We start from the raw sequence: 27,773 nt of genomic DNA, 5'->3' as shown, positions 1-27,773 counted from the left end.
CAAACCTGAGGGGACAAACCTGAGGGACAAACCTGAGGGGACAATCCTGAGGGGACAAAGCTGAGGGGACAATCCTGAGGGGACAATCCTGAGGGACAAACCTGAGGGGACAAACCTGAGGGGACAATCCTGAGGGGACAATCCTGAGGGACAAACCTGAGGGGACAAACCTGAGGGACAAACCTGAGGGGACAATCCTGAGGGGACAATCCTGAGGGACAAACCTGAGGGGACAAACCTGAGGGACAAACTTGAGGGGACAATCCTGAGAAGACAATCCTGAGGGGACAATCCTGAGGGACAATCCTGAGGGGACAAACCTGAGGGACAATCCTGAGGGACAAACCTGAGGGGACAAACCTGAGGGACAAACCTGAGGGGACAATCCTGAGGGAACAATCCTGAGGGACAAACCTGAGGGGACAATCCTGAGGGGACAAACCTGAGGGGACAAACCTGAGGGACAAACCTGAGGGGACAATCCTGAGGAGACAATCCTGAGGGGACAATCCTGAGGGACAATCCTGAGGGGACAAACCTGAGGGACAATCCTGAGGGGACAAACCTGAGGGGACAATCCTGAGGGACAATCCTGAGGGGACAATCCTGAGGGACAATCCTGAGGGGACAATCCTGAGGGGAGAATCCTGAGGGGACAATTCTGAGGGGACACACCTGAGGGGACAATCCTGAGGGACAAACCTGAGGGGACAATCCTGAGGGATCAAACCTGAGGGGACAATCCTGAGGGACAAACCTGAGGGGACAAACCTGAGGGGACAAACCTGAGGGGACAATCCTGAGGGGACAATCCTGAGGGGACAAACCTGAGGGACAAACCTGAGGGGACAATCCTGAGGGGACAATCCTGAGGGACAAACCTGAGGGGACAAACCTGAGGGACAAACTTGAGGGGACAATCCTGAGAAGACAATCCTGAGGGGACAATCCTGAGGGACAATCCTGAGGGGACAAACCTGAGGGACAATCCTGAGGGACAAACCTGAGGGGACAAACCTGAGGGACAAACCTGAGGGGACAATCCTGAGGGAACAATCCTGAGGGACAAACCTGAGGGGACAATCCTGAGGGGACAAACCTGAGGGGACAAACCTGAGGGACAAACCTGAGGGGACAATCCTGAGGAGACAATCCTGAGGGGACAATCCTGAGGGACAATCCTGAGGGGACAAACCTGAGGGGACAATCCTGAGGGACAAACCTGAGGGGACAATCCTGAGGGACAATCCTGAGGGGACAATCCTGAGGGGAGAATCCTGAGGGGACAATTCTGAGGGGACACACCTGAGGGGACAATCCTGAGGGACAATCCTGAGGGACAAACCTGAGGGGACAATCCTGAGGGATCAAACCTGAGGGGACAATCCTGAGGGACAAACCTGAGGGGACAATCCTGAGGGGACAATCCTGAGGGGACAATCCTGAGGGGACAATCCTGAGGGGACAATCCTGAGGGGACAGTCTGAGTCGAGCGGCCGGGGCCACCCTGAGGGGGCGCTCGCGGGACGTGGCGGACGGCGGCCAGCTCGCGGCTCCCTTCGCGCGGCCCTTTCTGACAGGAAACGCGGGCGCGGGCGCCCCTCACTCTCCTCGGGGTGGGAAAGTGTGGCGGAAGGAGACAAAGCAACAGGCAGGTCTGGGCGGCGCGGCCGGGCGCTGCCGAGGCGCGGGTCCGGCGGTCGTCGAGGCGGGCCTCCGCCCGCTGCCCCTGCCGCTCAGCCCGGGGCGCCGTCCCCGCCGTCGCCGCCCGCGCCCCGCCTGGACGTTGCTGGGGGCCGCCTCCTCCTCCTCCTCCTCCTCCTCCTTCTCCTCCTCCTCCGCCGCCGCCGCCGCCGCCAGGGTGCGCGCTGCCGCCGCGGGCTCCTCGGCCGCCCGCCGCCGCCCGGCCGTCCCCCGCCTGCCAACAAAGAGCCCCGGCGCCCGCCCCCGTCGCCCGAGCGCCCCGAGCGAGCGGCCCGCAGCGCGGAGCGGGCTGTGCGCGGGATGGAAGATGGACGGCGGAGACGCCGCGGTGAGCGTGCGGAACCCCGGGGCGGGCGGCGCGGGGCCGCGGGGCGCCTCACCTGGCCTGGCCGCCTCCCGACCTGCGGCCGCCCGGGCTCAGCTCGGCGCCGCGCGCCTCGGCCGCCGGGTCGGTGCCCTCCGGTCAGGCTCTGCTAACTGTTTCCCCCTCTCCCCTTTCTTTCTTTCTTTCTTTCTTTCTTTCTTTCTTTCTTTCTTTCTTTCTTTCTTTCTTTCTTTCTTTCTTTCTTTCTTTCTTTCGCGCTTTCTTGCTCTTTTATTTATTTATTTATTTTTTTTGGGGGGGGGTGCCCAGGAGGGTCAACTTTTTGGTGCTCAGGGTTTCATGGAAAAGTCCTATGACTTTGTTCTTGCTTAATGGTAAGGGAAGGAAAGCATTAGAGAACCCAGTGCGACGATTTTTTAACTCTGCCAGGTCGGCTCTCATTATTTATGGACTGATCACGTTTCTCTGTCGGAAAGAAAGAAAAAAGGAAAAGAAAAAAAAAAAAACTTGGACTGAACGAGGAAACCGAGAAAGATTGTTCGGGGTGCTATTCTCAGGAGCTGTGGGAGACGTTTGTGTCCTTAGGTGTTGCACGGGGCGTTCGGGCTGGGTCGCAGATGCAGCCCGAAGTCCTGCCAAATGATGTTCGGAGATTTTTCTTGTTTTTTTGAACAATCTCACAGAGATTGTGCGTTTACAGTGCTGTCAGTTTCTTCAGTAAGTGTTTACTTTTGCCATTCCTGTCCATGTAGAAGGATGGGAAACACCCACTAGGCAGAGGATACCATTCAAATTTTATTTTCCGGAGTCTGGCTCTCTGAACGGTGGGACCCAGGATTTTCATTCCGGAATTATTCTTCAGGGAGTCCAGGTGTAGGAAGGGAGATGTGGAACGACGGGCTGTAAGGGGGACTCTGGCGGTGAGCGGTGCAAAGTCGTTACTTCCAAACGAGCATATGTACACAGGACGTTGCCAAGCCCAGTGGCCAGATGAGTAAGACAAGATTTCTGTGTTTAAGGAGCTTGCTTTCTCGTGCAAGAGGCTTCTCTGTAGGTTCAGGATCACAGTGGAAGGAAAGAGTGTCTCTTACAGGTTTGGATGTAGGAGAAGGGATGTATACTCTTCTGAGAAATGCTTTTCCATTGTTTCTTAACAAATCTTCTCTAGAAATTCTGGAGTGATTTGCTGTGCATTATTCACAAGTTAGACACCATTGTGGTAGTGGGTTAATCCTGATCTTGGTTTAGTAAGAGGTGATGGATGAGGTAAAGCCGTGTGAACATTAAAATGTGTCTATGCTTTGGCTTCAGAATTGGCTTGTTTGAGGTTTACTTGGGTAATGTTATTTGGTAATTATGACAAAAGAGTGGATCTTTGGGTTTGGGCTACATTAAGAAGTGAGTAATTTGGGCTGGAGAGATGGCTTAGCGGTTAAGCGCTTACCTGTGAAGCCTAAGGACCCTGGTTCAAGGCTCGATTCCCACGTTAGCCAGATGCACAAGGGGGCCCATGCGTCTGGAGTTTTGCAATGGCTGGAAGCCCTGGTGCGCCCATTCTCTTTCTATCTGCCTCTCTCTCTGTCACTCTCAAATAAATGAATAAAAATGAACAAAAAATATTAAAAAAAGAAGTGAGTAATAAATGGGGATCATTGCCAGTTTTGCCTACAGTGAATTCAGACTTGATTGAGGTCTAGGTCAACTGAAAAATAATCTGGTGATGAAATGTGGATCAGGTTACAGAAGGCTAGGGTCTAGTCTGACCCTGAATCACGGCTGTCATGAGTGTTCTCCGCATTGGAGAGTTCTTCCTGCACTGTCTGAGCCATGCATGCATGTCCTTTCCTCTGACTTTTTACCGTTGTTGCTGTTATTGTCACTGTTATTATTTTACAGTGCTAAAGAATGAACCCAGGGTCTGATGCATGCTGAGCATATGGTCTACCACTCAGCCATCCCTCTAGCCACCTCTTTTTCCAGTTGTACTCCCCTAAAATAAATCTAGGATGGTTTAAGATCCATGTGAAATTCCCCAAAGCATTCATTCTCAGCACTCAGGTCTTGACAAGCTTGTTATTTATGATACTGTATGCAGACTCAGATAAAGTGGTGCATTTCCCTTCATACCTTTCTGCTTCTGAAATAATTGACAATCTTGCAAAGCCAGTTGTCAGAGATCCAAAGGAATAGTGTTAGTTGCAGTGACTATTTATTTTTAGCATGTAGTTAACAAATTACCATGCCTCATTGTAAAGTAAGGTGTAACTCAGCATTAATAATGAATCTTTGCCTGTGCTGTCTTATTTACACAAAATGGCACATGTCCTTGCAGTCCTTGTTTGCCCTAGCAAAGGAACAATGTTTTTTTTTTTTTTTTTTTTTTTTTTACTGTGCCCAGAAGGTCAACAAATGAGCCTAGTTGGTGGTGCCAAACGGACAAGGACGTTGTTGATACTCTAGGGCCCAGAGGTGGAGGAGAACTCTCTTCTGGTGACGCCTGTGGTGTGAGGAAGCTGCCAGTTCTCCCCTACCTCCATGGCAGAGCCAGGCTGTGGCCAGGGCTGACCACTCCTTTGGGTTTGCTTAGCAGTAAACAACTATTGGGTTTCAAACTCCCTATTTCCTGACCATAAGTCAGTGAGATAAATCAAAGCATACATGCTATTGGGTCTCTTTAAGGCATTATTTTTGGAGTTAAGCATCCCATTTTTACCTGAGTCTGAGGCTTATTTCTTCCATAGTATATTTTTTCAAGGTAGGGTCTTGCTGTAGCTTAGGCTGACCTGGAATTCATTCTGTAGTCTCAGGGTTGCCTCAAACACATGGTGATCCTCCTACCATTGCCTCCAGAGTACTGGGATTAAAGATGTGTGCCACCAAACCCGGATAGCACCAAACCTGGATAGTTACATAGTAGTTTTTAAAATTTTATTTATTTATTTGAGAGTGACAGACAGAGATAGAGGGAGGGAGATAGATAGATAGATAGATAGATAGAGAGAGAGAGAGAGAGAGAGAGAATGCACCCGCCAGGGCCTCCAGCCACCGCAAATGAACTCCAGATGCGTGTACACCCCTGTGCATCTGGCTAACGTGGGTCCTGGGGAAACGAGCCTCAAACCAGGGTCCTTAGGCTTCACAGGCAAGCGCTTAACCGCTAAGCCATGTCTCCATACCGAGTTACGTAGTATTTTTATGCGGGTTGGCTGAGAAGCAGTCTTGCCTTTAAGTTTGTTATCAAGTCTTAAATTTAGGAAAATGTACACTTTATAGTGATGTGTGTAGTGATGTGTTATAGGCACAAGACAGTGGTAGACCGCAGCCAGTATTTATTAACATCTGACTTGGATTATCTCCTCCTGTCCCTATGACACCCATGAGTTCAGTACTGCTGTCATTTCCATTCTGAATCATGAGAAGGTAAGTAGTTACCAAGGATCCCACAGCTAATAAGAACATTTAACTCAGGCAGTCCAATTTGTATCATCTTCATGATTTTCTGTTCCCAGAGGTAGCATTGTGTTGAGTTCTGAGTCTAATATTTAGATTACTTGGATCTTAGAATCTGAAAGCTGGATGAGTACTTCATTAGTGATTTCCTTTTTAAAGATCTGCGGATGATATCAGCATTGTTGTGTGGCTCAAGAGATGGAAATTACAATTTATTAGTTGAAATTCAAAATGAAATAGATTAACAAGTTAAAGGGTGTAAGTTAATTTCTAATTATAACATCTCAGAGAAGTATCTAAATATTTCTACCACAGCAGTGTTGCTAGAGTGAAGTCTGATTTTCCGTATTATTTCTTCCCAGGAGCTAGGGCTTAGAGTTTGTTGAGAAAGAGACTTAACAGTAATGAGGAGGATAGGGAATGAGTGCAGGGTATTAATGAGAAGACTGGGTGACAGCTGCTCCCTGTCTGCCTGGCCTTCTGTTCTTGGACCTTAGCAGTGAAAAGTGAATGATAGAAAAGGAGCAGCTTGGCTGTTCCGGTGACCATTGGTCAGTGTACGTGGGAAGTAGAAAATGTTAAAAAGCAGCTGTAGCTGCTTTGGTTTGGCCTCCAGGGGGTTGTTGGTGAAGAACCAATAGAATGCTTTTCTGATTGCAAAGACCTACATGCGTTTTTGGAATTTATGTTTTCAAAAATTTACTTTTCAAGAAGCTGATAGGCAAGGTTGATTGAGTTATAAGACTGAGGAAAGGGATATGTAGGTCTGAATGTATGGCACTGACTGCAATTAGATGCTTGCTGTGTTTGTGATTGTATTATTTGTGAGCAAATTTATAATGGAAAAATGTGTGAAATTGGCAGCAGGCCGTGTGATCTATCAGAGCATCTCCCATGACCTTCTCTTCATGTCTTTCAAAGCTAGGTGTAGTGGGTGTTTGAAGAGGCATGATGCTTCCTTGGGTCTGAAGCTCTTTGAGTAGTCCACAGATTTTTTGTTTGTTTTACAGATTTATTTCCAGTGACTCCAAATGGTCCGCAAGCTCTGACTGGTCTGCTAACACTTATTTATTCATATAAAATATCATGAATTAAAAAACAAAATCTCATTTATTTCTGTGTGCTAATTCTTACAACCAGGGCAGAAGTTGAAGTGTATACATTATGCTATTCATGCATTTATTCATTCAACAAATACTAGGTGTTAAGCTCTAGGTTAAGCCCCCCCAAAGCCTCTGACTTCAGAGTACCAGTTAGGAATATTCAGGGACTCCAGTCATCCTTCTGAGAGTCAGACTTGTCACTTGGAAACTATTGAAACTGCTAGATCAATCCTGTGGACTTTCACGGAATCAGTGAAGTTACTCTCTGAATCAGCTGTCTTCAGTGTGACTTCTGGTAATGATGGAAATATTCTATATCCACCTTGTCCACTAAAGTAGCCTATATGTGGCTACTGAGCACCTGAAATGTGACTAATGATAATTAATAACTGAATTTTTGGATTGGAACGATCACTCAGTTAGTAACGTGTTTGCCTTGTAAGCATAATTATCTGACATTGATGCCCAGCATACATGTAAAATTTTGGTTGTGATGGCTTATGACTTGTAATCCCAGTGCTGGAGAAGCAGAGACAAGAGCACTCCTGGGGCATGCTGGCCAGCTAGATTAGCCTGACTGGTGAGCTCCAGGCTACTGAAAATCCTGTGTCAAGAAAGAATGAGCCATGTTCCTGAGGACGACTCCTGAGGTTGCTCTTTGGCCTCCATATGTGTGCACACATACACGTTTGCATGCACATACATACATAAACATGACTGAATTTTTAGTTTTTTTTTTAAATTTCATTGAACTTAAACAGCCCCAGAGAGCCAGTAGCTATTATGTTTCACAGTCCAAAGTTTAAGTAAAGGGGCTTTAATAAATGGCATTGTCTGTCCTGGGCTATTTCCCTATTGTTTACTGTCAGGGCTTTGAGTAACTGTAAGCATTGTGTATATTTTGTACTTACCATGTCTGATAAAAGTGATGAGAGAGTATTGAAGTGTGAGATTGTATGAAATGAAAGTAGATACATTGGTTAAAAATGATGAAAGAAAAGGGTAAACTGGCAATAGGAATTATTCTGAGAAAAACATGAACAAATGTAACTGGTGGAATGTAATTGAAAATCTTCAGGAAAACTCTTGATAAAGTGGTAAAACTTTTGAGACTAGCCTGGCTGCAAGAGAATGCTTGTATTTTTAAGAAAAATTTTATGCCAATGGTAATAAATTTCAGTTAACTACTTCATCTTTTCTTTTCTTCTTCATTCTCCCCTTTCTCCTCTTCTGCTCTCTCCTCTAATCCCTTTCCTCTTCCTCCCCTTCTCTCTTTTTTTTTCTGTACCAATGTCTGATGCCCTAATTTCGTGAATCTTCATTGTATAATCTTGAGTATTCAGGTGGGTAGTAATGGGTATTAAGACTGCTGAAATTCTTTCAACAAAGAATTGTCTTGGGGTTCAGTAGATTTTTCAAAGTACACAAAGCTGGCAGGAAAAATGTGTGGGTGACATACATATTGAAAAGGAGAGTATGCTGGCTTTAAAGTGTACTGAAGTGAAGGTATGTTCAGACCATGGTTGAAATAGAGAAGACCAATAAAACAATGGAATAGAGAAGAAAAAAATCTCTGATTTTTCCCAGCAGCTGCTTTGTGTGATAGGTCTGGAAGGTAAAAGCCACATTTGCAGGCCTCGGTGTGTGTGTGTGTGTGTGTGTGTGTGTGTGTGTGTGTGTGTTTAATAGGAATTTTCTTTGTTGTTTGATATTGTTTTTACATCTTCTCATACATATGTTTCAAGCTTGGGTATTGCTAACTTCATCTCATAGTTTAAACATGGTTTTAAAAAGAGACATGGTAACTAAGAACATAAGACACAGTCAAGCTAGTGCTAAAGCCAGGTATGGAGCACACACCTGTAATCCCAGCACTCTGGCCCAGTGTTTCTCCACAGTACGTTATAAGTGAGTGGCCTTGAGTGCAGCATGTGTGACAGCATGAGAGAATTCTCATGGTTAGGTTTCTGTTGAAATACATGCCAATTTTCAGTTTTGAAACTGGTGGTGAAAGTCTATTGGTCAAAACAATAGAAAAATATAGGGGTAAGAAGAGAAATAAGAATGAAATCTGGGGCTGGAGTGATTGCTTAGTGGTTAAGGTGCTTGTCTGTTCAAAGGACCCAGGTTCTATTCCCTAGGACCCATGTAAGCCAGATACACAAGGTGGCACAAGCATCTGGAGTTCGATGCAGTGGCTGGAGGCCCTGGTGTGCCCTTTCTTCTTGTCTCTGTCTCTCCATCTTTCTCTCTCAAATAAATAAATAAGTAAAAATAATGCAATCTACTCAATAATTCTTAAGGGGCAGATACTATGTAAAGTAGCATGTATGTGTTTGTATGTGTACTTGTTTGTATTTATACAGTAGTTCCTGTTTATCCACAGTTGACTTTCTGCATCTTCATTTACTTGTGGGCAGTAGCTTTCTGTTGCTGTGGCAAAACACATCAGATAAATCAGCTTAAAAGGAAGAGAGATTCTTTTGTATTATGATTTCAAGGTTTCACTCCATGGTCACTTGGCTCCATCACTTTTGGTCCTGTGGTAAGATGATACATGATGGCAAGGAGTGCATGGCGGAACAAGCCTCCTAGTTTGTGGGTAGGGAGCAAAAAATGAGAAGACAAATTGGTGTCCCAGTCCTGGTATGCCCTTAAAGGGCATGTTCCTGATGACCCCCTTCCATTGAGAAACACTTACTAAAAGTTCCACCACTTCCCAATAGTGTCATCAGCTGAGGATCAAATCCTTAAGCTATTATAAGTTATTGAGGATCATTTAAGCTCTAAAACACAATAGACACTGACATACCAGGTTTTTCATAGAGATGGGTGGATAATGAAAAACTACTGAATATTTATGAAATATTAAAATAATCTTAATTTATAGGGAATGAAATTGAGGCTAATGGAAACTACAGACTCATAGCATTTGTATAGTATTCTCTTTGTTTGTTTTGATTTTTTTGAGCTAGGATTTTGCTTTTAGCCCCAGCTGGCCATAAACTATATATATTTTTGCTTCAGTCTCCCTGTTCCTGCCACCATCAAAGATAAAATTAATTAATCTCTGTACTATCATGCCCAGTTGAGATATGTGTGTGTGTGTGGTGGATGTGTGTATATACAAGTGCACACATATCATGTGTTTGAAGTCAGAGGACAACTTCCTGATTTTTGTCTTTGTCTTCTATTTTGTTTAAGACATGCTTTTTCTTTTGCCACTGAGAAGTTGGCCTGCTGTGAGCTTCAGGATTCTTCTTTGTCTACCTCCCATGACATAGGTACATGTGGGATTACAGATGCTGTGCTGTTTGTTCCCAGGCTTATGTGGATTTTGGAGATCTGAACTCCATTCTGGAGACCTTAACTCCATCCGTCAGGCTTGTACAGCAAAAGCTTTTGATTACTAAACCATCTATATAACTACAAAACAACAATATTGAAACTTACGTACTTCATCAAATTAGATACTTTATAAAGATAACATGTCCATATATCACTCATTTAAGCTGACATTCAAATCAGACATGGCGATTCATGTCTGTAATCCCAGTATTCAGTAGGATTGCCATGAATTCAGGGAGCTTGGATGTGGGTATCTTCCTTGATTGTTCTCCACTTTATTTACAAAGTCAGAGTCTCTCAACTGAATCTAGAGTTCACCAATTGACTAGTCTAACTAGCTATCTTGCCCCCAGGATCTTGAGTGCTGGGCTTATAGGTAGGCCACCATGTGTACCCGGAGTTTACATGGAAGTGACAGGTCTGAACTTAGGTCTTTATGCTTATATAGCAAGAGCCATTTTCCCAGAAGTGGAGTCTTTCTCTGGAGACTTCGATGTATAACCTAGTGTTTTCCTGGATCAGAAAGAGAGAGAGAGAGACCAGAGTGGAGGAGGATACTACATCGAGTCCCTATCTTGTTCTTTATAAGCAATGTAATTTGTACTTGAGTCCAAAGTAGGTTACACTCATATTTTATATATCATTAAAACATAAAGTGCTTATATCACATATCATAATTCCCCTTTCATCTGAAGAAATTAAGGCCCATCACATTGGCCTGGCCACTTTTACTTGCTTTTAGGAAGTGTGTATATGGATCTATCTAAATAGACTTTGTGAAGCAGAAGTTAGGGTTTTGAAAAAGGCTGGCATCTTTAGAATGTTCTGGAGCATCTGAGTTTAGCGAGCTATTGCTTTATAATAGGTCATTTTATATGAAGTTAATTTCATAATAAAACTTCTGATAGAACTGAATATGTACATGCATACAATATAGCCTATTTAAAATGTAGTTTTAAAATATTACAGTTAAACTATAATAGATTATATGCAGCTGTATATCACTGTCATGTTTCCTTCATTTGTACATTTCATTCACCAGATATCTTTTGGGTGCCTCTATATCAGCATTATCTTAGATATTGGAGTTACAGTGGCCAAGAAAATAAGCAGACTCTTGCATTTGAAGTGTGACACAGACCCTGTGTGTGTGTGTGCACGCATGTGAGGTTTCTCAGGGTAAAGTAGAGCATAGGTGGGTAATAAGAATTGAAATAGCAGTTATAAAAGCATGGCCAAGGATTGTCTTGCTGATGACTGATCTGAAACGGCAGAGGAGAGGGCAGCAAGTGCAGAGCCCCTGACCGTCATGCTCCAGGAGCTGCACGGAGTGAGCAGGGAGGAGAGCAGATACCGTCAGCAGTCCCTGTAGTACTCTGTAGTAGTCAGGGGCGTTGGCTTGCTAACAGAGAAGCTGGTGAGAGGCTGTCCACAAAGTGTGGCACTCTATGACCTGTGTTTTTAATCCACATTACAGCTGTGTTTCATGTGAGTGTGCTGAAGTGGGGCAGGCAGACATGGACAGAACAGTAAAGGGGCTATCTGTGAGGAATGGTGGTGGTTTGATCACAGATTTTTTTTTTTTTTTTGAGAGTTCAATCTGTAGACCAGCAAGCCTCAAACTTGTGACAGTCCTGCCCCAGCCGCCTGGGTGCTGGAATTCCAAGCATGAGCCACTGTGCTTGGCATGGAGCTTTTTTTGGAGATTGCTTATCTGGATTTCAGAAAAGAGTTCCAGGCTAGAGATTAATATTGGGGAGCTGTTAGAATATTTAGACTGGATGAGATCCAGGAAGAAGTAAATTTCAGCAGAAAAGAGGCTCAGAACCAAGAACTTGGGCTACTTGCACTTGATGTTGGAGAGATGAGAAAGAACTGACTGATGAAATCCAGTGAGGAAAAACAGCTAATGAGGAAAATCTAGAGTGGCTATCCTGGGAGGGGTCAAGTGAATACGCTTAAGGGGTAATGAGCCAACTACTCCTTAAAAGCTAAGTGAAATGAGAGTCAAGTGAGAATTGACTCAGAATTTAGCCATGGAATGAACATGGATAAGCCTTTTTGACAACAATTTTGGTGGAGCTTTGGGAAATAAAAATTGATCAGTGAAGGTGTAAGAGAGTGGGAGTAGTGAAAAGGAAACATCAGATGTCTACAGCGATTTCAAAGATTTTTGCTATAAAGAGAAAGTGGGAAAAGTAGCAGAAAGAAGTGGAGTTGAGAGATATTTTTAGATGGGGAAAATAACAGCATGTATGAATACTAGCAGGGATGACAGCTCAGAGGGAAAAACAAATGATGCTGAGTATAGTATCACAATTTCCATTCAAAAGAACTTTTGTTTAAAACAACCGGGATCTTGTAAAAAGCTTGCTTTTATCGACACTAATTTTTGCTAATGCAGTCAGTTTCTTCACAATTCACAGTTCTTATGTTTGTATCTGTGTAAAAACTCAAAAAAAGCACTTCTTTTGTCTAAGCCTTAAAATAGTGTTTTTTTTTTTTTTTTTTTTTTTTAGTATGGATCATTTCTTCTCATCTTACTCTGGACACTCCCAAAGGCAAATATACATGAGTCTGAGGTGCACCCTGTGCACAGCCAGTTGTAACTGTTGAGTTTATTGTCACCTCAAAGTCACCACTGTCCTTTAAGCATGCATGGAATCTCATTTTCTTTTTTATAACATATTTATTTATTTATAAGCAGAGAGAGACACAGAGAGAGACACATAGATCAACAGAGAATGGGCACATATCTACCATATTTCATGTGCTAAATGGGCCTATGTGGCTGCCATATTGGACAGTGCAGATATAGATGAGAGTAGTTACAAGTATTAGAAGCACAATTTTGTTTCCGCTTTTATTTTGTAATTACTGTTTACTGTTATTATTTATTTTGTTACTCTTCATAATGTCAGCATATGATTTGCTATAGTGATGACACAGGGCTAGGAAAATGTTGATAGATAAAATTTTAAATCTTAAAATCTCTCCTAAAAATGAGTGGATGTATAAAAATAGATAATTATAAATATGCACAATACTAAACTATGGGATGACTTGCAATAGCTAACAGAGGTATAGGCTTACATCAATTAAAAATGGCCAGTGTTGGGCTGGAGAGATGGCTTAGCAGTTATGCGCTTGCCCATGAAGCCTAAGGACCCCAGTTCGAGGCTTGATTCTCCAGAACCCACGTTAGCCAGATGCACAAGGGGCACGTGTCTGGAGTTCAGTTGCAGTGGCAGAAGGCCCTGACATGCCCATCCTCTGTCTCTCTCTCTGCCTCTTTCTCTCTCTGTCTGTCATTCTCAAGTAAATAAATAAATAAATAAACAAATTAAAAACAATTTTAAATGGCCAGTGTTTAGGTACTATGTGTTAGCAGTGTTATTTATGTTGCTTTATTTCTTATGAATACTCCTGAGTATCATCATGGTAACCTAATGGTAACATCACTGAGCTGTTGATACATGAGTGAACTGTGACACAGACACTTACTCTCCACTGTTGTTTGATTCCCTTATTCCACATAAAGTAGGGAGGTAGAATGGTTTACATTCTATAATGGGGAGCTGAGGATAAAGAGATTAAATGGTGAACAAATGGTCAATGGAGGATTTGAACTCTGGACAGTCTGGTACCAGAATTCCATTAGATTCCATCACATGGCTTCCTTAGTACATCCAAGTGATACATGCCTTTATTTTATCTTTAAGCTGTGATCAAACTGAAGTATTCTTTAGTTTATGTTTGACTGGTATTGTCCATTTGTTCTGGAAACTTGAGTATAAATTAACTCTTCAAGTGAATTATATCATGTTTTCCATTAATTTAAATATTAATCTCAGAGTTGCTTAAGAATCTTGGTTTCTGATTGATTTTGATTTACATTTAGCTCCAGCACCATTTCTTTCTGCCCACTATATCTTGTGGGAAAAACAGCTGTTAATATAGAAGGTGAATTTTCAGTGTTAGAGAGAACTAGAACATACATCTTGGTTGCAAAGGTAGGCTCCAACATTACTGAGACAATATAAGTTACTAATAGCATTCATAGTAAATCACACTGGGCAGTTAATCTGTGGTGGGCCATATCCTATGCCTTTGCATTGATCTTATTTGATAATTTAGAACAGGGCTATAAGGTTGTTTTTATCTTGTTTTTGAAAAGTATTTATTTATGAGAGGAAGGATGGTTGTGCTATTGTGAATGAACTCTAGATGCACACATCACTTTGTGTATCTGGCTTTACGGGGTACTGGAGAATCAAACCCTGGCTGTAAGGCTATGCAAGCAAGGGCCTTTAACTACTGCGCCTTATCTCTAGCCCTGGTTGTATCTTTATCAATAATTAGGTGTCAAAAGCAGTGCCATCAGAATTATTTTGTAAGGTTCTGCTGTCCATATTTTGTTCATTTATTTATTTATTTGGCATTTTTTACTAGAATCTTATTATGTTGCCCAGGCTGGCCTTGAACTTGTGATCTTCCTATCTACTCCTCCCAAGTGCTGTAATTATAGATGTACAACATCAAGGCTGGCTGTGACTCTGGTTTCCATTCTAAGATAGACATAAGCAATGAAAAGGTAGCTTAGTGGTCAGAAGATCATGTGATAGGAGGAGCTTGAAGATACCATTATTTAATAATGAAGAGAAGGCTTAGAAGAAAAGTCAATATAAAATTGCTTTTAGGTGTTTGGAGCCTATATTGGCGGTGCCCTACTTTCTCTGGGCTTTGGTTGGCATCTTCTTCTACCCCAGTTGCACCTCATTTCCCGAGGGCATGGGTACCATTGTACCCAAGTTGATAAATTTATCAGAGTTAGTGGAAAAGCATTAGAGGACCATGTGGACATTTTGATTGTCATTGGGAACAGTGCTTTGCTCCCCCATCAGTTATGTGAAAGCACTTTAGCAGGGGCTGAGATCACTGTGCTACTGTGGCAGTGCAACATTGCATCATTCTTTTTAGCTGATCCATTAGTGAATGTTATCACCATGGGAATTACAGACCACAGGTAAAACATGTGCACGGAGGGCCTAACTTTCATGGCCATATGCAAATTTTTCTTTGATTGTGTATTGAATTAAACAATTCAATTTTAAAGTAATTTTAATTTAAGGCTTTTTTTCTGATTACAAATGTCCTGGTAATTGTAGATAGTTTGGGATATCCAGAAATACTTAAGAAGGAAAACAAAAAAAATCAGCTGTAATTGTTCTAAAGCTCAGTATTTTTTCCTTTGATTCTGAGTATTATACATAGTCTTATATCATATTTTACTTCACTGAACATATTATGGACATATAGTGAACATTTCCCATGTCATTAAAATTATTTGTAGTTATTTTTTAATGAATGCAATTAATCTTATGGCTCTTCCATACTTCATTTAGTTTGTTGTTGTTGTACATTTAAGCTGGTTCAGATTTTTAATTTCTATTTAAAATATTACTATGTAATGACAAATGTTTGTATGTATATAAATTTTCATTTACATCTCTGGTTATTGTCATAGGATATTTTTCTAAAATTGAGTTATAACTGAAGATATGGACCTCGTTTTTCACGTGTTATGTGATGTGCATGCATGATGCAGATGTGTGTGAGTGAGCATTCACATGTGTGTGTGCATGTGGAGGCTAGAGACTGATGTTGGGTGTCTTCCTCATTCGCTCTACTACTCTACTTTCTTTTTTTTAAATTTTATCATTTTTTATTAACAACTTTCATGATTGTAAACAATATCCCATGGTAATGCCCTCCCTTCCCCCACTTTCTCCTTTGAAACTCCACTCTCCATCATATCCACTCCCCCTCTCAATCAGTCTCTCTTTTATTTTGATGTCATGATCTTTTCCTTCTATTATGATGGTCTTGTGTAGGTGGTGTCAGGCACTGTGAGGAAAATGGATATCCAGGCCATTTTGTGTCTGGAGGAGCACGTTGTAAGGAGTCCTACCCTTCCTTTGGCTCTTACATTCTTTCTGCCAACTCTTCTGCAATGGACCCTGAGCTTTGGAAGGTGTGATAGAGATATTGCAGTGCTGAGCACTCCTCTGTCACTTCTTCCCAGCACCATGAGGCCTTCTGAGTCATCCCAAGGTCACTGCCTTCTGAAAAGAGAAGGTTCTCTACCAAAAGTGAGAGTAGCATTAATATATGGGTGTGAAAATTAAGAGAAGTGCTCACTGGGCAGCTTGATGAGCATAGTATATACATTTAGCCAGACAGCAGCAGATGTTACTCCCCTAGGGCTCATGATTACCCCTGTTTTAGGTTTTTAGTATCAGAGATGTATTCCTTCCCATGGAGCAGGCCTCCAATGCAATTAGAGAGCAGTTGGTTTCCACCATAACAGACGTGCCGCTATTGCACCCGTTGGCTCATTTGGCCTGGCTGGCAAAATATAAGGCTTGCAGTATCCACTGTTAAGTATCTTCACTGGTGATTTCTCTCTTCATTGAACTGCATTCAGCATAGCTTTTTCCAGCTTTCTGTCAGCTGGTCTACATGGAAAAGGTTATCACTCAGTTCCAGTAGGATTTCTCAGTGGCCTTGCAGCCCAAGCATGTGCAGTCTTCAGCAATAGGGCCTTAGCATCTATTCCTTGTGGGAAACCAAGGGCCTCGGCAATGGCCTGTAATGTTTTAGGGTCATCAGAGACCTCCCTGGCCAACAACTCACTGGAAGGTATCCCATCCCTGGCACTGAAAATTTTCTAGTGACAATCTACAACTCCTGAATGTTCCATTGTCCAAAAAAGTTGGTTCCCATATAATTTATTTATATCATCTTAGATTTTGATTAGCCCTCCCTCCACCTTTCCTTTACTCAATCTCTTCCCCTGACCTCAGTTGGGCCTTTTCACCCCCATTAATCTATTCTTCTACTTACATATATACAATACCATTCTATTTGATTAACTAGACAGTGAGCTGTTGGTATCTGCCTGTCATGATGGATGTAGCCTTCAAAGGCCCATTCCTAATGAACTACTTCCCCTAAGTAGTGTCTACCTCCTAAAGGCTCCATGTCCTATAAGAACATAACCACTTACAAGCATTCAAAACATGACCCTTTGGGGGAACATTTCAGATTCAAACCATAGCAGGATTTTCATATTGATTTGTGGTACTGAGTTCCTTATACTTGAATTTTAGGCTTCAGAGCAAAGATTGGGTGGCACTGCCCCTTTGTCCAGCATTGGGTCTAGCGTAGTGTGCATATAGTGCATAATTAATGCATAGTGTAGGCACTTGGTTAGATCTCAAGTAATTAGGTGAGTAGTTGATCCCCACCCCAGCTCCCGTGTGAACCTTGAGAGGAGGCTTACTGGAGAAAAAGACCTGTTTGGAAAGGCATTTGTTCTTTCTGTTTTTTTTTTTTTTTAATTTGTTTAGGATCATATGTTAAGTAAGCATGAGATATAACTAAGGAAATTTTCCTTAATTTTTCAGTAGAGCTAGGATATTTTCTAGTTATTAGTGATCTCATTAAATCATTTTACCTATTCTGATCTTGTGGGTACCTTTTTATCACCCTAGCATTGTTTTCTTTGCTAGTCTTCTACATGCTAAAGATAAAACAAAATCCCAGTTAACTCATTTTGGGGGAAATTTACTGTATCTTTGATGCTTTTATGTGCTTAGTTTCCTCTGATCTCATTTTTTTTTTTTGTTAGTAGTAATCTCATTGTGAAGCACCCATGAAAAGAGATTAAAACCAGAAGCTGTCAGTCAGGGACCCAACAGTACCTCCATGGGGTGAGATAACAGCAAACCATGCCTCACGCCTCATCAGCACACTGGCCTCCCAGAACAGCACAGAACCCTTAGTGAACAGCAGACGCTCCCTTGTTCCTTAAGCTCAGCCCACTCTTTTGTTTCTACTTTTTATTTCTTCCCAAGGAACATTTCAAACAGGAGCAACTGAATAGAGGCAGTCTTAAAAACCATGCCTTAAAGAAGCCTTAGCCAGAGTCCTGCTTGTGGAGGACACAGTGACAGTCATGTGATGTTCTTGGCCATGACCCTGGCATGCTGTCAGGTTGGAAGCTCCCCTATCTGGAACAGCAAACTCTCCTCTGTGAAGCACTCACAGTCTGTGGCACAAACATGATTTTGCTGTGTCATTTTCCCATAGTTATTATTTTAAAAATGATGAATTTCAGAAATCAAAGGTGGTTTGTGTATTTCTAAAGAAATATTAGAACATATATTTCTGTTCCTTATGTTTGTAAGGAAAACAGTCCCTAAATTTTGGGTTCTCTTCAGTGTCCCCAAATCAACACTTGCTTTGACATGTGTTCTTGGAAATCTGGCTTAAGTTGTGTGGTTGGTAGTAGAGCTGAGGAGGGACTTGGCATGGGAGTTAAGCTAACAGTTTCAAGTTGGGTAATTAGTCAGCTACAACCATGTGGAACGGATCTGATGATTAGACTAATTAGATAAGCCATTTCATAAGTGCCGTGATGGACCCCTGGGTAATGGCCCAGAAATGCTGCCTTTCCTGGTTTGTTTGATTGATGAAAAGCAGGTGTCACACATGGGAGTTACTTAGTTTTTCAGTCAGAGTTATTTGTCTGGTTTTCATCTGTGTCTTTTATTTCTTTGATCATAGAGAGGCAGACATGTCTTTCTTTGTGGTTGTGGGATAGGACTTCCCTGCTTTTGTTTCTCTCCCCTTCACTATACCGGCGTAGTGGAGTCGATTAAATAGGGCACCTTTACTCAGGTCTTTGCAAACATTCCTGAGTGTTTTGTTTAATCGGTTTAGAAGCTACTTTGCTAGTAGTAGACCCTTTTTCTGGCCATTTAAAAATATTTTATTTTATTTATTTAAGAGAGAGAAAGACGCATATAGAAAGAGACAGAATGGGCATGCCAGGGCCTCTAGCCCTGCAAACAAACTCCACATGCATGCACCACCTTGTACATTTGGCTTATGTGGCTCCTGGGGAATCAAACCTGGGTCCTTTGGCCATTTCTGAACACTTAAATTCTTCATGTTATCTCTATAACATTTCTTGGTGCCCACTATTTGCCAGGAGCTATAAGGCATCCAAAGACAATGTAACCTTGTAGGGATGTGTTTTGTTTAGTTTTATTCTTCCACCTACTAGTCTGGTGTTTTGCACCTGGCAGGTGCTATGTAAATATCGGTTGAAAGAATCTGTTAATTGGTTTATCACCTCTGCCATGTTTTTGAAGCAGGGTTTCACTTGAGTCCAGTCTGAATTGGAACTCACTTTGCAGTCTAGGTTGGCCTTGAACTCATGGTGATATCCCCACCTCAGACTCCCAAGTGTTGGGATTAAAGGCATGAGCCATCAAACCCAACTTTTTTTTGTTTTTGAGGTAGGGTCTCACTCTAGCCCAGGCTGACCTGGAATTCACTCTGTATTCTCAGGGTGGCCTCGAACTCATGGCAATCCTCTTACCTCTGCCTCCCCAGTGCTGGGATTAAAGGCATGTTGCTACCACGCCTGGCTCTAACTTTTGACTCTTGTTTTTCATTTTGTGTTTATAGTCACATTTAGTTCATGCAGTGATAGCTTATTTCATAAAACAGATTTGTCTTTTTAAATAAACAAACTCTTATATAACCAGTCTCATTTGTTTCATGGTAATTTTTATATTAAAGTTAGACCTTTTAAAAGATTTTAAAAAATTTAAAAAATAACACATAATATCAGAACTGTTGTCAATCTTTTAAAAATAAAACATAGAATGCTGGAGAGATGGCTTAGCAGTTAAGGAGCTTACCTATGAAGCCAAAGGACTAGGTTTGACTCCCCAAGACCCACCTAAGCCAGATGCACAAGGTAGCAATGTATCTGGACTTTGTTTGCAGTGGCTGGAGGCCCTGGTGTGCCCATCTTTCTCTTTGTCTCTTAGTGTGCCTGTTTCTCTCTCTCTCAAGTAAATAACTAAAAAAACAGAAAACAAAATAAAACAAAACAACCCCCCCAAAAATCCCAAACCAGAGTCGGGTGTGGTGGCACATGCCTTTAATCCCAGAACTTGGGAGGCAGAGGTAGGAGGATCACTGTGAGTTCAAGGCCACTTTGAGACTACATAGTGAATTCCAGGTCAGCCTGGTCTACTGAAACTCTACCTTAAAAAAAAAAAAATATATATATATATATATATTGCCAAGTTGTGCTATAATGCTAAATGGAGGCTATAAGGTATTTTCATGCTCCTTCATACCTGTGTCAGTCTCATTATGGTGAGCAAGTGTGAGGCCAACCTAGACCCTCACTTTTCAGTCTTGTTCTTCATCTGTCCCACACATGCTAATCTCTTAAAAGGTGGCCCTGTTTTGTTACCTAGTTTGCAAATGGATAGATTAGGCCTACTGGCCTCACAGTTCTTTAGGGATATTTAGCAATACATGAAGAATTTAACTCTCCAAAAACATCACTAGTCATTTATCTGAGAACTAATAAGTAAAATAGAACCCCATTAGATTTTGTACTTACCATAGTGGCCTGATGAAAATGCACATTGAGATAGTCAAACATACTTTTTCAGATTTTTTGATTGCTGTGTGTATTTTCTGATTAAAAAATACATAAAATAAAGATGATAATGTCAAACTTGCAAGAGTGTTTTGGGGATTGAGATAAATGTCTTCATTGTGATATTATATGAATGAGCTATTTAGTACTTGATAGCAGAAATGAAATACATCAGACAAAAATGAATAACTAAACACCTAAATGAGGGATTGCTTTCAGGTACCTTTGAGAATAATCTTACACAAAAGGCTGAAAAGCAATTGGAAATTTTGTAATTGAAGTTACAGTTACAGAAAGTTTTATCGAGTCTGTAATCCATTTTCTCTGAGGATCTCTAACCCAATTTCAGTTATTTTTTTGTATGTGGAAGTATCATATACTTTTTAAGAAATGAATATCCTGAATTCATTATCACCCCCCCCACAATTAATTTAAGTAAATGAGTTTTATTACATCATTATCCAGTTGGTATTTAAGGTCCTATTGCTATACTACCCTAAATTTTATGTTTTAGGAATTTTAGAAAAAAAACTGGAGAGGTGGATCAGTGGTTAAAGGCACTAGCTTGCCAAACCTGACAACCTGGGTTTGATTCCCCAGTACTCACATAAGGCCATAATGCACACAGTGGTCTGTGTCTGGACTTTGGTCTGGTATGCTTGTACTTTCTTGCTGTCTCTCCTTGCAACTACCTAACTAAAAATAAATAAACAATTATGAATGAATATACTTCAGAACAAAACAAAAATTCCTAAAGTCTTGGTCTCTATTTATTTTTGAGATAAGGTCTTACTGTGTTGTCCAAATTGGTCTTGAACTCTTGGGCTCAACTGACCCTTTCACTTCTGCCTCCTGAAAAGCTGGGACCATAGAAAGGTGCTATGTGTCAGACTGAATCTTAGTGTTTAAGTAGAACTTTGGGGGAAGTAGACTATTTTCAGGAATATTGGTAATATGATTATAACATAGTAATATTAATTTACAATAAAAATATTAATCAAAAAATACTAACTAGAAAATATTTAATGAGCTGGGAGTAAAATGAAACACATTAATTAACATTTTAATATTTGGGAATAAAAACCTCCAAAACAAATTTTTGTCTGTTTTATGAGGTATTAGTGAATAATTATTGTTATTATTACAGTAATATGATATTTTTAGGTAATTTTGGAAATTAAAAAAGCATTACTTTTATACCTACAATGAATTTAAAAATCAGTAAGAGCATAAAATTCATATTATTATTGTATCATTTGAAAACTGAAAAGTTGTTCCTTCAGACATTCAAATGGTCCCTTTAGATTGTGTTTTTTTTTGTTGTTCTTTTTTTCCTGTATGGGTGGTGCTGGCTATTTAATCTAGGGCAGGACACATGCTAAATACATATGCTCAATTACAGTACAGTACCATTATTTTTTAAGTTTATCCTATAAAATATGTTATTTCCCCCTTTATATCTTTCCTATATTCTTAATTCATGTACTTAATTGTTTAACTTTTTTTTTTTTGAGGATTGTGGTTGTTAGTTTCCCAGTTTTGAGATGTGGTGATATTGCCCCCATGGGCTATAAATCTGTGCCAAATGACATGTTATTGAAATAACTGTAGTTTATGAATGGCTGTGCTATAAAAGTGATGTGTTAAGAGTTGTGCAATTATCCTGACTATCACTAGTCATTATTGTTAGCTGTGTACAGAATATTAGCAGAAATTATTCTGAGCACTTAAAAATATTAGTTTATTTATTCTTGATATTAACCTGACGGTGTTATTTTATGGCTATGTCCATTTTCGTACCTCTCAAGGAGGTAAACTGTGATCCAAGAGAACCTACTAGTAAGTGTAGAATTTGGATTTGAATTCATTCAGTCTTACTTCCGAGCCCTCACTCTTAAATTATTATGATAGTCTTTCTGCTTTTATGAGTGGACTTTGTTACCCATTTTTGATGATCTGAAGAATTTCTTGTTTTGTTCATAATTTTTGTTTGGGTTGAAACTATTTTAGTCATTAATTCATTTGTTAACAATTAGTTATTAAACACCCATTACATGGTTCTGAGAACTTATTGGTCAGTTAGATATACCCTTATATGTTTAGCTTTGTGTGTCCAACAGGTTTTGACTCCTGCAGCTTAATGTGTAGGAGAGAAGAGATACAGCAAGGAGAAACTCATTGTGGCGTCACAGAGAACTCCATGAGAAACTAGGGCATGAGAGCTGAGCAATATTTAGTCAGACTTGGAAGAGGTTTGAGCAGAACTGGAGTGGCATTCCAAGTAGGGGAAGGAACCAAGTTCAAGGATTAGGGGTATGAGACTGTATAGCATGCAGAGAGTTGTGCTTAAGTTCACTGTATCTGAAACTCAGTGTTTTTTAGTTAGGAATTGGGCTGGCTAAAGGTGTAGTGTTAAAATAATCCTAAGATTAGGCAGAAGAAGAATAAATGAATTTATCGTACATTAGTAAGTTGAATGCACTATTTAAAAATAACAAACAAGAAATGACAAGAGATAACCATGATCTATCGCATCATACCTCCTCCTCCTTTCCCTACCCTGGAAGTCACCACATTCTTGAGAAGGGCTATGGGGAAGGTACAGTGGAGGTCTTGGCTTCCTCACCAACTTGTTAGGAATTTTATGGCAGAGTTGGGATAGTGTTCATATCCTGGTGTAGTCTGCACTGTTGTCATAGAGTAGGTCCATATAATATATTTATTATATGTATACATTTGATTTCCATGTGAGATTGTAAACTCTTTTCATGGAAGTGCCTTGTTACACAGTGATTTTGGCTTTTACGTAATATCTGTGAAAATGTAGATAATTGTACATTATTTTTATTAAGTCAAGATTAAATCTAATTTTATTGCATATATATCATTCTACCTTTCAATGCTTGGGGAATTTGTTTCCAAACTTATTTATGCAAGAAAGGGCCTTATATCCTAGTTTTGAATAGATGCATCTTTACCATGTGAAAGCATGATTTATTAAATATTAAAATAATGTTTCACTCACAAAAACCATAATATGATTTAGAAGTAAATAAAATATTTTGAGAAAAAAAATATGGAGCAGACAATCTTAAAAGCAGCAAGAGCTATCATTTTTAGTGAAGAAACTATTAATTCAAATGGCAAAAGTTCTCTTATTGAATATGAATGTGTTTTCTTAAGATAAACTTGGAATTGACTTTATGTAACAGCTGCTCTTTATGAATAGGAGTAATTATAATTCAAATTTAAATACAAGATACTGTACATTAAATTAGTATAATAATTAAAACGTGAGCCCAGTGTCTCCTTGGATATATTTCTTGGTAGTGGACATTTGGTTGTCGTCTAAGGAGAATTAAAGATGGCTCCATGTGGCCTTCCCACAGTGCAGTAGTGTTTCTCCAGCTCACTGACGTCACTTAGATGTGGTAGAAGCACAGAGTTTCAAGGAGGAAAACAATCTCAGAAGCTCTTTATACTCCTTTATCTTCCAGATAAGAAAAAAAAAAAAATAATGGGACTGACTACCCTGAGCTCCTTGGCCCCCAGTCTAGAAGGACATAAACATTTGGATATCTTTCAGGTTCACATTCTTTGAGTCCTTGGAGCCCTTTGCAGCCGGGTCCTTCTGGGGTTGTGGCCTCTGGCTTCTTAGTGTAGAGGTAAGGGTGGGCAGAGGGAGGGGAATGGAGGTGGGTAGGAGGTTGCCAAAATCTAAAGTCAGCCTGCTTTGTTCTCTCTTGGATTTAGTCCTAGGAAAATCTGATCTGAACAGAGTCTGGTGCATTAGTGAGGCCTGAATATGGATGCCAGGAGCATCCCAAGCCTTCTGTGTCCTGCTCCCTATTGCTGACATCTATATCTCTCCTGAGGTGACTGAGGCTGTTGGTTTATAGATTGGCTGACTCTGGTGCAGTCTAGGCAGTAGATACTGCCTCATGGCATGTAGGGATGCTGGAGGGTAAGAAGCAAGTTAGAATTTGTGTGGTCATTTGTCAGGTTTTAGATTTCTTAAATCTTAGAAAAAGAATTTCTCAAACAAAACTTCACATTTCCTTTTTGACTTTCAAATCCACACAAAATCCGAGCTCCTTGCTTTTCAGGGCTTGACATTTTAAGAGGAGTCAAAGTGTAAACTCATGGACACAGAACAGGTTACATGCTTTGGTTATTTCCTCATGGTTCACTCAGGGTCGCTTATTGATTTGTTGCTGTGAAACAAGTTTTAAACCCAACAGCATGTGGGTGTGTTCTGCTGCCTAACCTTGCCCATGGTGCTCTCTGAACTTTGAGCAGGCTTCAGCTCCATGCCATGTGCCCTGTGTTGGCTTCTGTGACCTTTTCATGGGGCCAGACTCTAGTTCCTAAATCCCAGCTCACCTCTCCTGAGTCCGGTAGGAACTGGTCCTGTGGGAACTCAGGCTTAGCTACTGATGAGCAATTACTGTTGTCCTTGTTTTTATCATAGTCTAACCTACTGTTCTCAGACAAATATGCATTGTTCAGATGTTTTTACTCTAAAGTCCATCACTGGTTATACCACTGAAGATCTCTATTTAACCTCTTCCTTTATAGCTTCTATGGTTGTCAATAATCTATAGCAGTTGAGATTTAGTACATAAGTAATGCATGTTTTATGAAAATCAGAAAATAAATGTAACTAAAATGAAAATATAATATGTTAAATTTGTGTACCTAGGTGGGAGTAAATGTGGGTAATGGTCAGGAAACTGGAAAGGGCAAAGGCGACTGGAGGAGGCTTTAAGGGAAGGGGGGTGGAAGACAGTAAAACAAATAAGATATTAAAGGGGACTGGGGAATACTATGGGCAAAAGGATACAGCAGGGAGCTAGGGGTTGGGGGAAAATCAGCCAAAACAATATATGTATGAAAATGCCATATGGAAATGTTACTTTGTAAGGCAATTTAAACAAAAATAAAGAATAAGAAATTTACAAATGATCTGTAACCTACAGATTACAGAGAAACCACTGATGACATTTTAGTGCATAGCTAAAATTTTTAATGTGTTTTGTTCACATAGCACTAAATATAGTTTAATAAAAATGAGTTCAGTCAGGCGTGGTGGTGCATGCCTTTAATGAACTCTGTAAAATAAGGAAGTTAGCCTTTAAATTTTGTTATGCATTGCAAATATTTTTTCCAGCACAAAAGTTTTTAATAACTATGCTTTTTATTATAAGGAGATACTAAAAACTTATTTGAATGGTAGAGCTTTTACTTTTAGGCTTTCATTATGATTGTGTTAAGAAAATCTACTTGCTGTTTTCTTAGGAAATTTCTTAAACATGTAAATGGTGGGCAGAAGAAGATATGTATTTTTATTTTTATAAATTCATTTATACATTTTATTTTTATAAGTATCTTATATTTCCCTCCAGAAAGATCATAAGTACACTGATCAGCGGGGCATGACAGAATGCCTTCTTTCCAATAACTAATGATACTACTTGACATTACTTAAAAAAAAGTCTTAGCCATCTTGTGTATTTCTTTGAATATGAGTTAAGATTGAAATAGCTCCTATATTTATTTGTAGTTAGTATTTCTTCTTCCTTAAATTGTCTTCTTAATGTGTTAAGAATTTGGCTTTATGTAAAACCTTTTAAAATCCACTGAGTGGAATGAACAGCTCTGCCTTCTCGTTGCTAATGACGTGAGACATTAGAAGATGCTGGAACTGCTTATTGAAGGGAATGAGTGGATATTAGCTTGCTGTGATAAGTCAGTCATAATGCTTTTTATCTGTTTGTTTATTCATTTATTTTGTTTTTGGAGGCCTGGTTTGGCTGTAGTCCAGGCTGACCTGGAATTCACTATTTAGTCTCAGGCTGGCTATCCTCCTACCTCAGCCTTGAGTGCTGAGGTTAAAGATGTGTTCCACCAAGCCTTTTTTTTTTTTTTCAATCCGTTTTAATCTTTGGTTCAATCTTACAGATAAAGAAAGAGAGGCTTGAGTTGGTCACTTAACCTATCCTAAGTAGTTGTACATGTCAGAAATAAACCACTGCTTAAGCATACAGCATACCTTCCTTCCTCCTCCACCACATACCATTTTACTTCAGGGCCATTCCCTTTTTAGTATGCAATATAGATATATGCAATATAGATATATTAGGTGGCTAGTTAGCTGGTTGAAATGAAAGCTAATTTTGGTGAAGAGGATGAAAATTTCAGAAAATAGCTACTGAGTAATATTGTAATGGGATATGGAGTATTGCAGAAACTTGCTCTCTTTTATTTTTCTTTTTCTACTGATTTAATTATATATCCTGGTAGATCCAGGACATAGAAAATGGCTTAGAGATTAGCCAGAAACCTTTTACATAATAACCAAGATCTCTTTCTCTTCGTTACACTTCCATCATTTGCTGCTTTTGTAAGCTTTGCTGGCTGCCTGGTGCTGAGCCCCAGGAGGGAAATCCGTGCTGGCCCCTGTCTTCTCATTGATACCTTTTTCTTCCTACCCTGGTTCTTGAAATGCTGCATTCTCTAGTACCCTAGTGCCATGGCAACAGCACATGGTGACTGCTTTTCTTGCATTTAAGAAAAAGACTTCTAACTATACTTTCCCTTTTGCCTGTTTGCCCTTAGCACTGTGATCTACCCTTTCCCCTAGTAAAAGGCAAGACAGTTCTGATCTGTAGTCAAGACTACAGGATCTGTTGAAAGCAGTAACTAGCAGGCCAGATGCACTATTGTCCTGGTTTAAACCCAGTTTCTGTCCATTTTCTAAAATAATACCCATTGCATTCGCTCCTCTGTTTGTCTGACACTTTATACTATCTTTTTTTCTTCCTTCCTTTGTTTTTAACTTGACATGTGCCATAGTTGAGAGAGTATTTGGAATTTGATTGCTCATTCTCCCCTCACTAGAATGCAGTGTGTCTAGATGAGTGGGATTCCCTTTTGCTCACTGTTTTCCATGTTCCCTTGCCCAAGGACTTGCAAAGCTTGATTTTCTCAGGACTTGTGCTCCTTGCATTTCTTTTCCTCTTCAAGGCAAGATTTGGATTATATTTGATCTATTCAAATCTGTGACAGTTGCTCAGTTCCAGTGCATTTGAAGTCCATCAGATCCCAGGGTCTGAGCCATGTGAGAACCCAGTAGGAATGGATTATAGTTGACTCCAAAAATACACATTTGAAATCACTCAGAGTTTGGTTTGAATCCTGGTGCCTATGTGTTTTTAGACACTGAGTTTGGAGAAGGCTTTCTGAGCCTGTTCTCTCATATATGCCATTTACTTCCTTAGCTTCCCATGTAGGTTAACTCTATGGCATA

The 27,773-nt window shown here is 40.5% G+C and overlaps 1 protein-coding gene across 1 annotated transcript in view; it reads left to right on the top strand.

The window, feature by feature from the left end:
- Window positions 1–1,982: 1,982 nt before the first annotated feature.
- The window catches only part of Psd3 (pleckstrin and Sec7 domain containing 3), a 352,155-nt gene continuing 326,364 nt past the window's right edge, over window positions 1,983–27,773 (top strand). Inside the window, exon 1 of the mRNA XM_045131244.1 lies at window positions 1,983–2,032. Coding sequence (XP_044987179.1) covers window positions 2,012–2,032 — 21 coding nt within the window. The 5' untranslated portion in view covers window positions 1,983–2,011. The remainder of the gene's footprint in view (window positions 2,033–27,773) is intronic.

The sequence above is a fragment of the Jaculus jaculus genome, chromosome 12 (assembly GCF_020740685.1).
Source record: "Jaculus jaculus isolate mJacJac1 chromosome 12, mJacJac1.mat.Y.cur, whole genome shotgun sequence".
Classification (NCBI taxonomy): Eukaryota; Metazoa; Chordata; class Mammalia; order Rodentia; family Dipodidae; genus Jaculus; species Jaculus jaculus.
The sequence above is the reverse complement of the archived record's forward strand: the minus strand, read 5'-3'. Positions and strand labels throughout refer to the sequence as shown.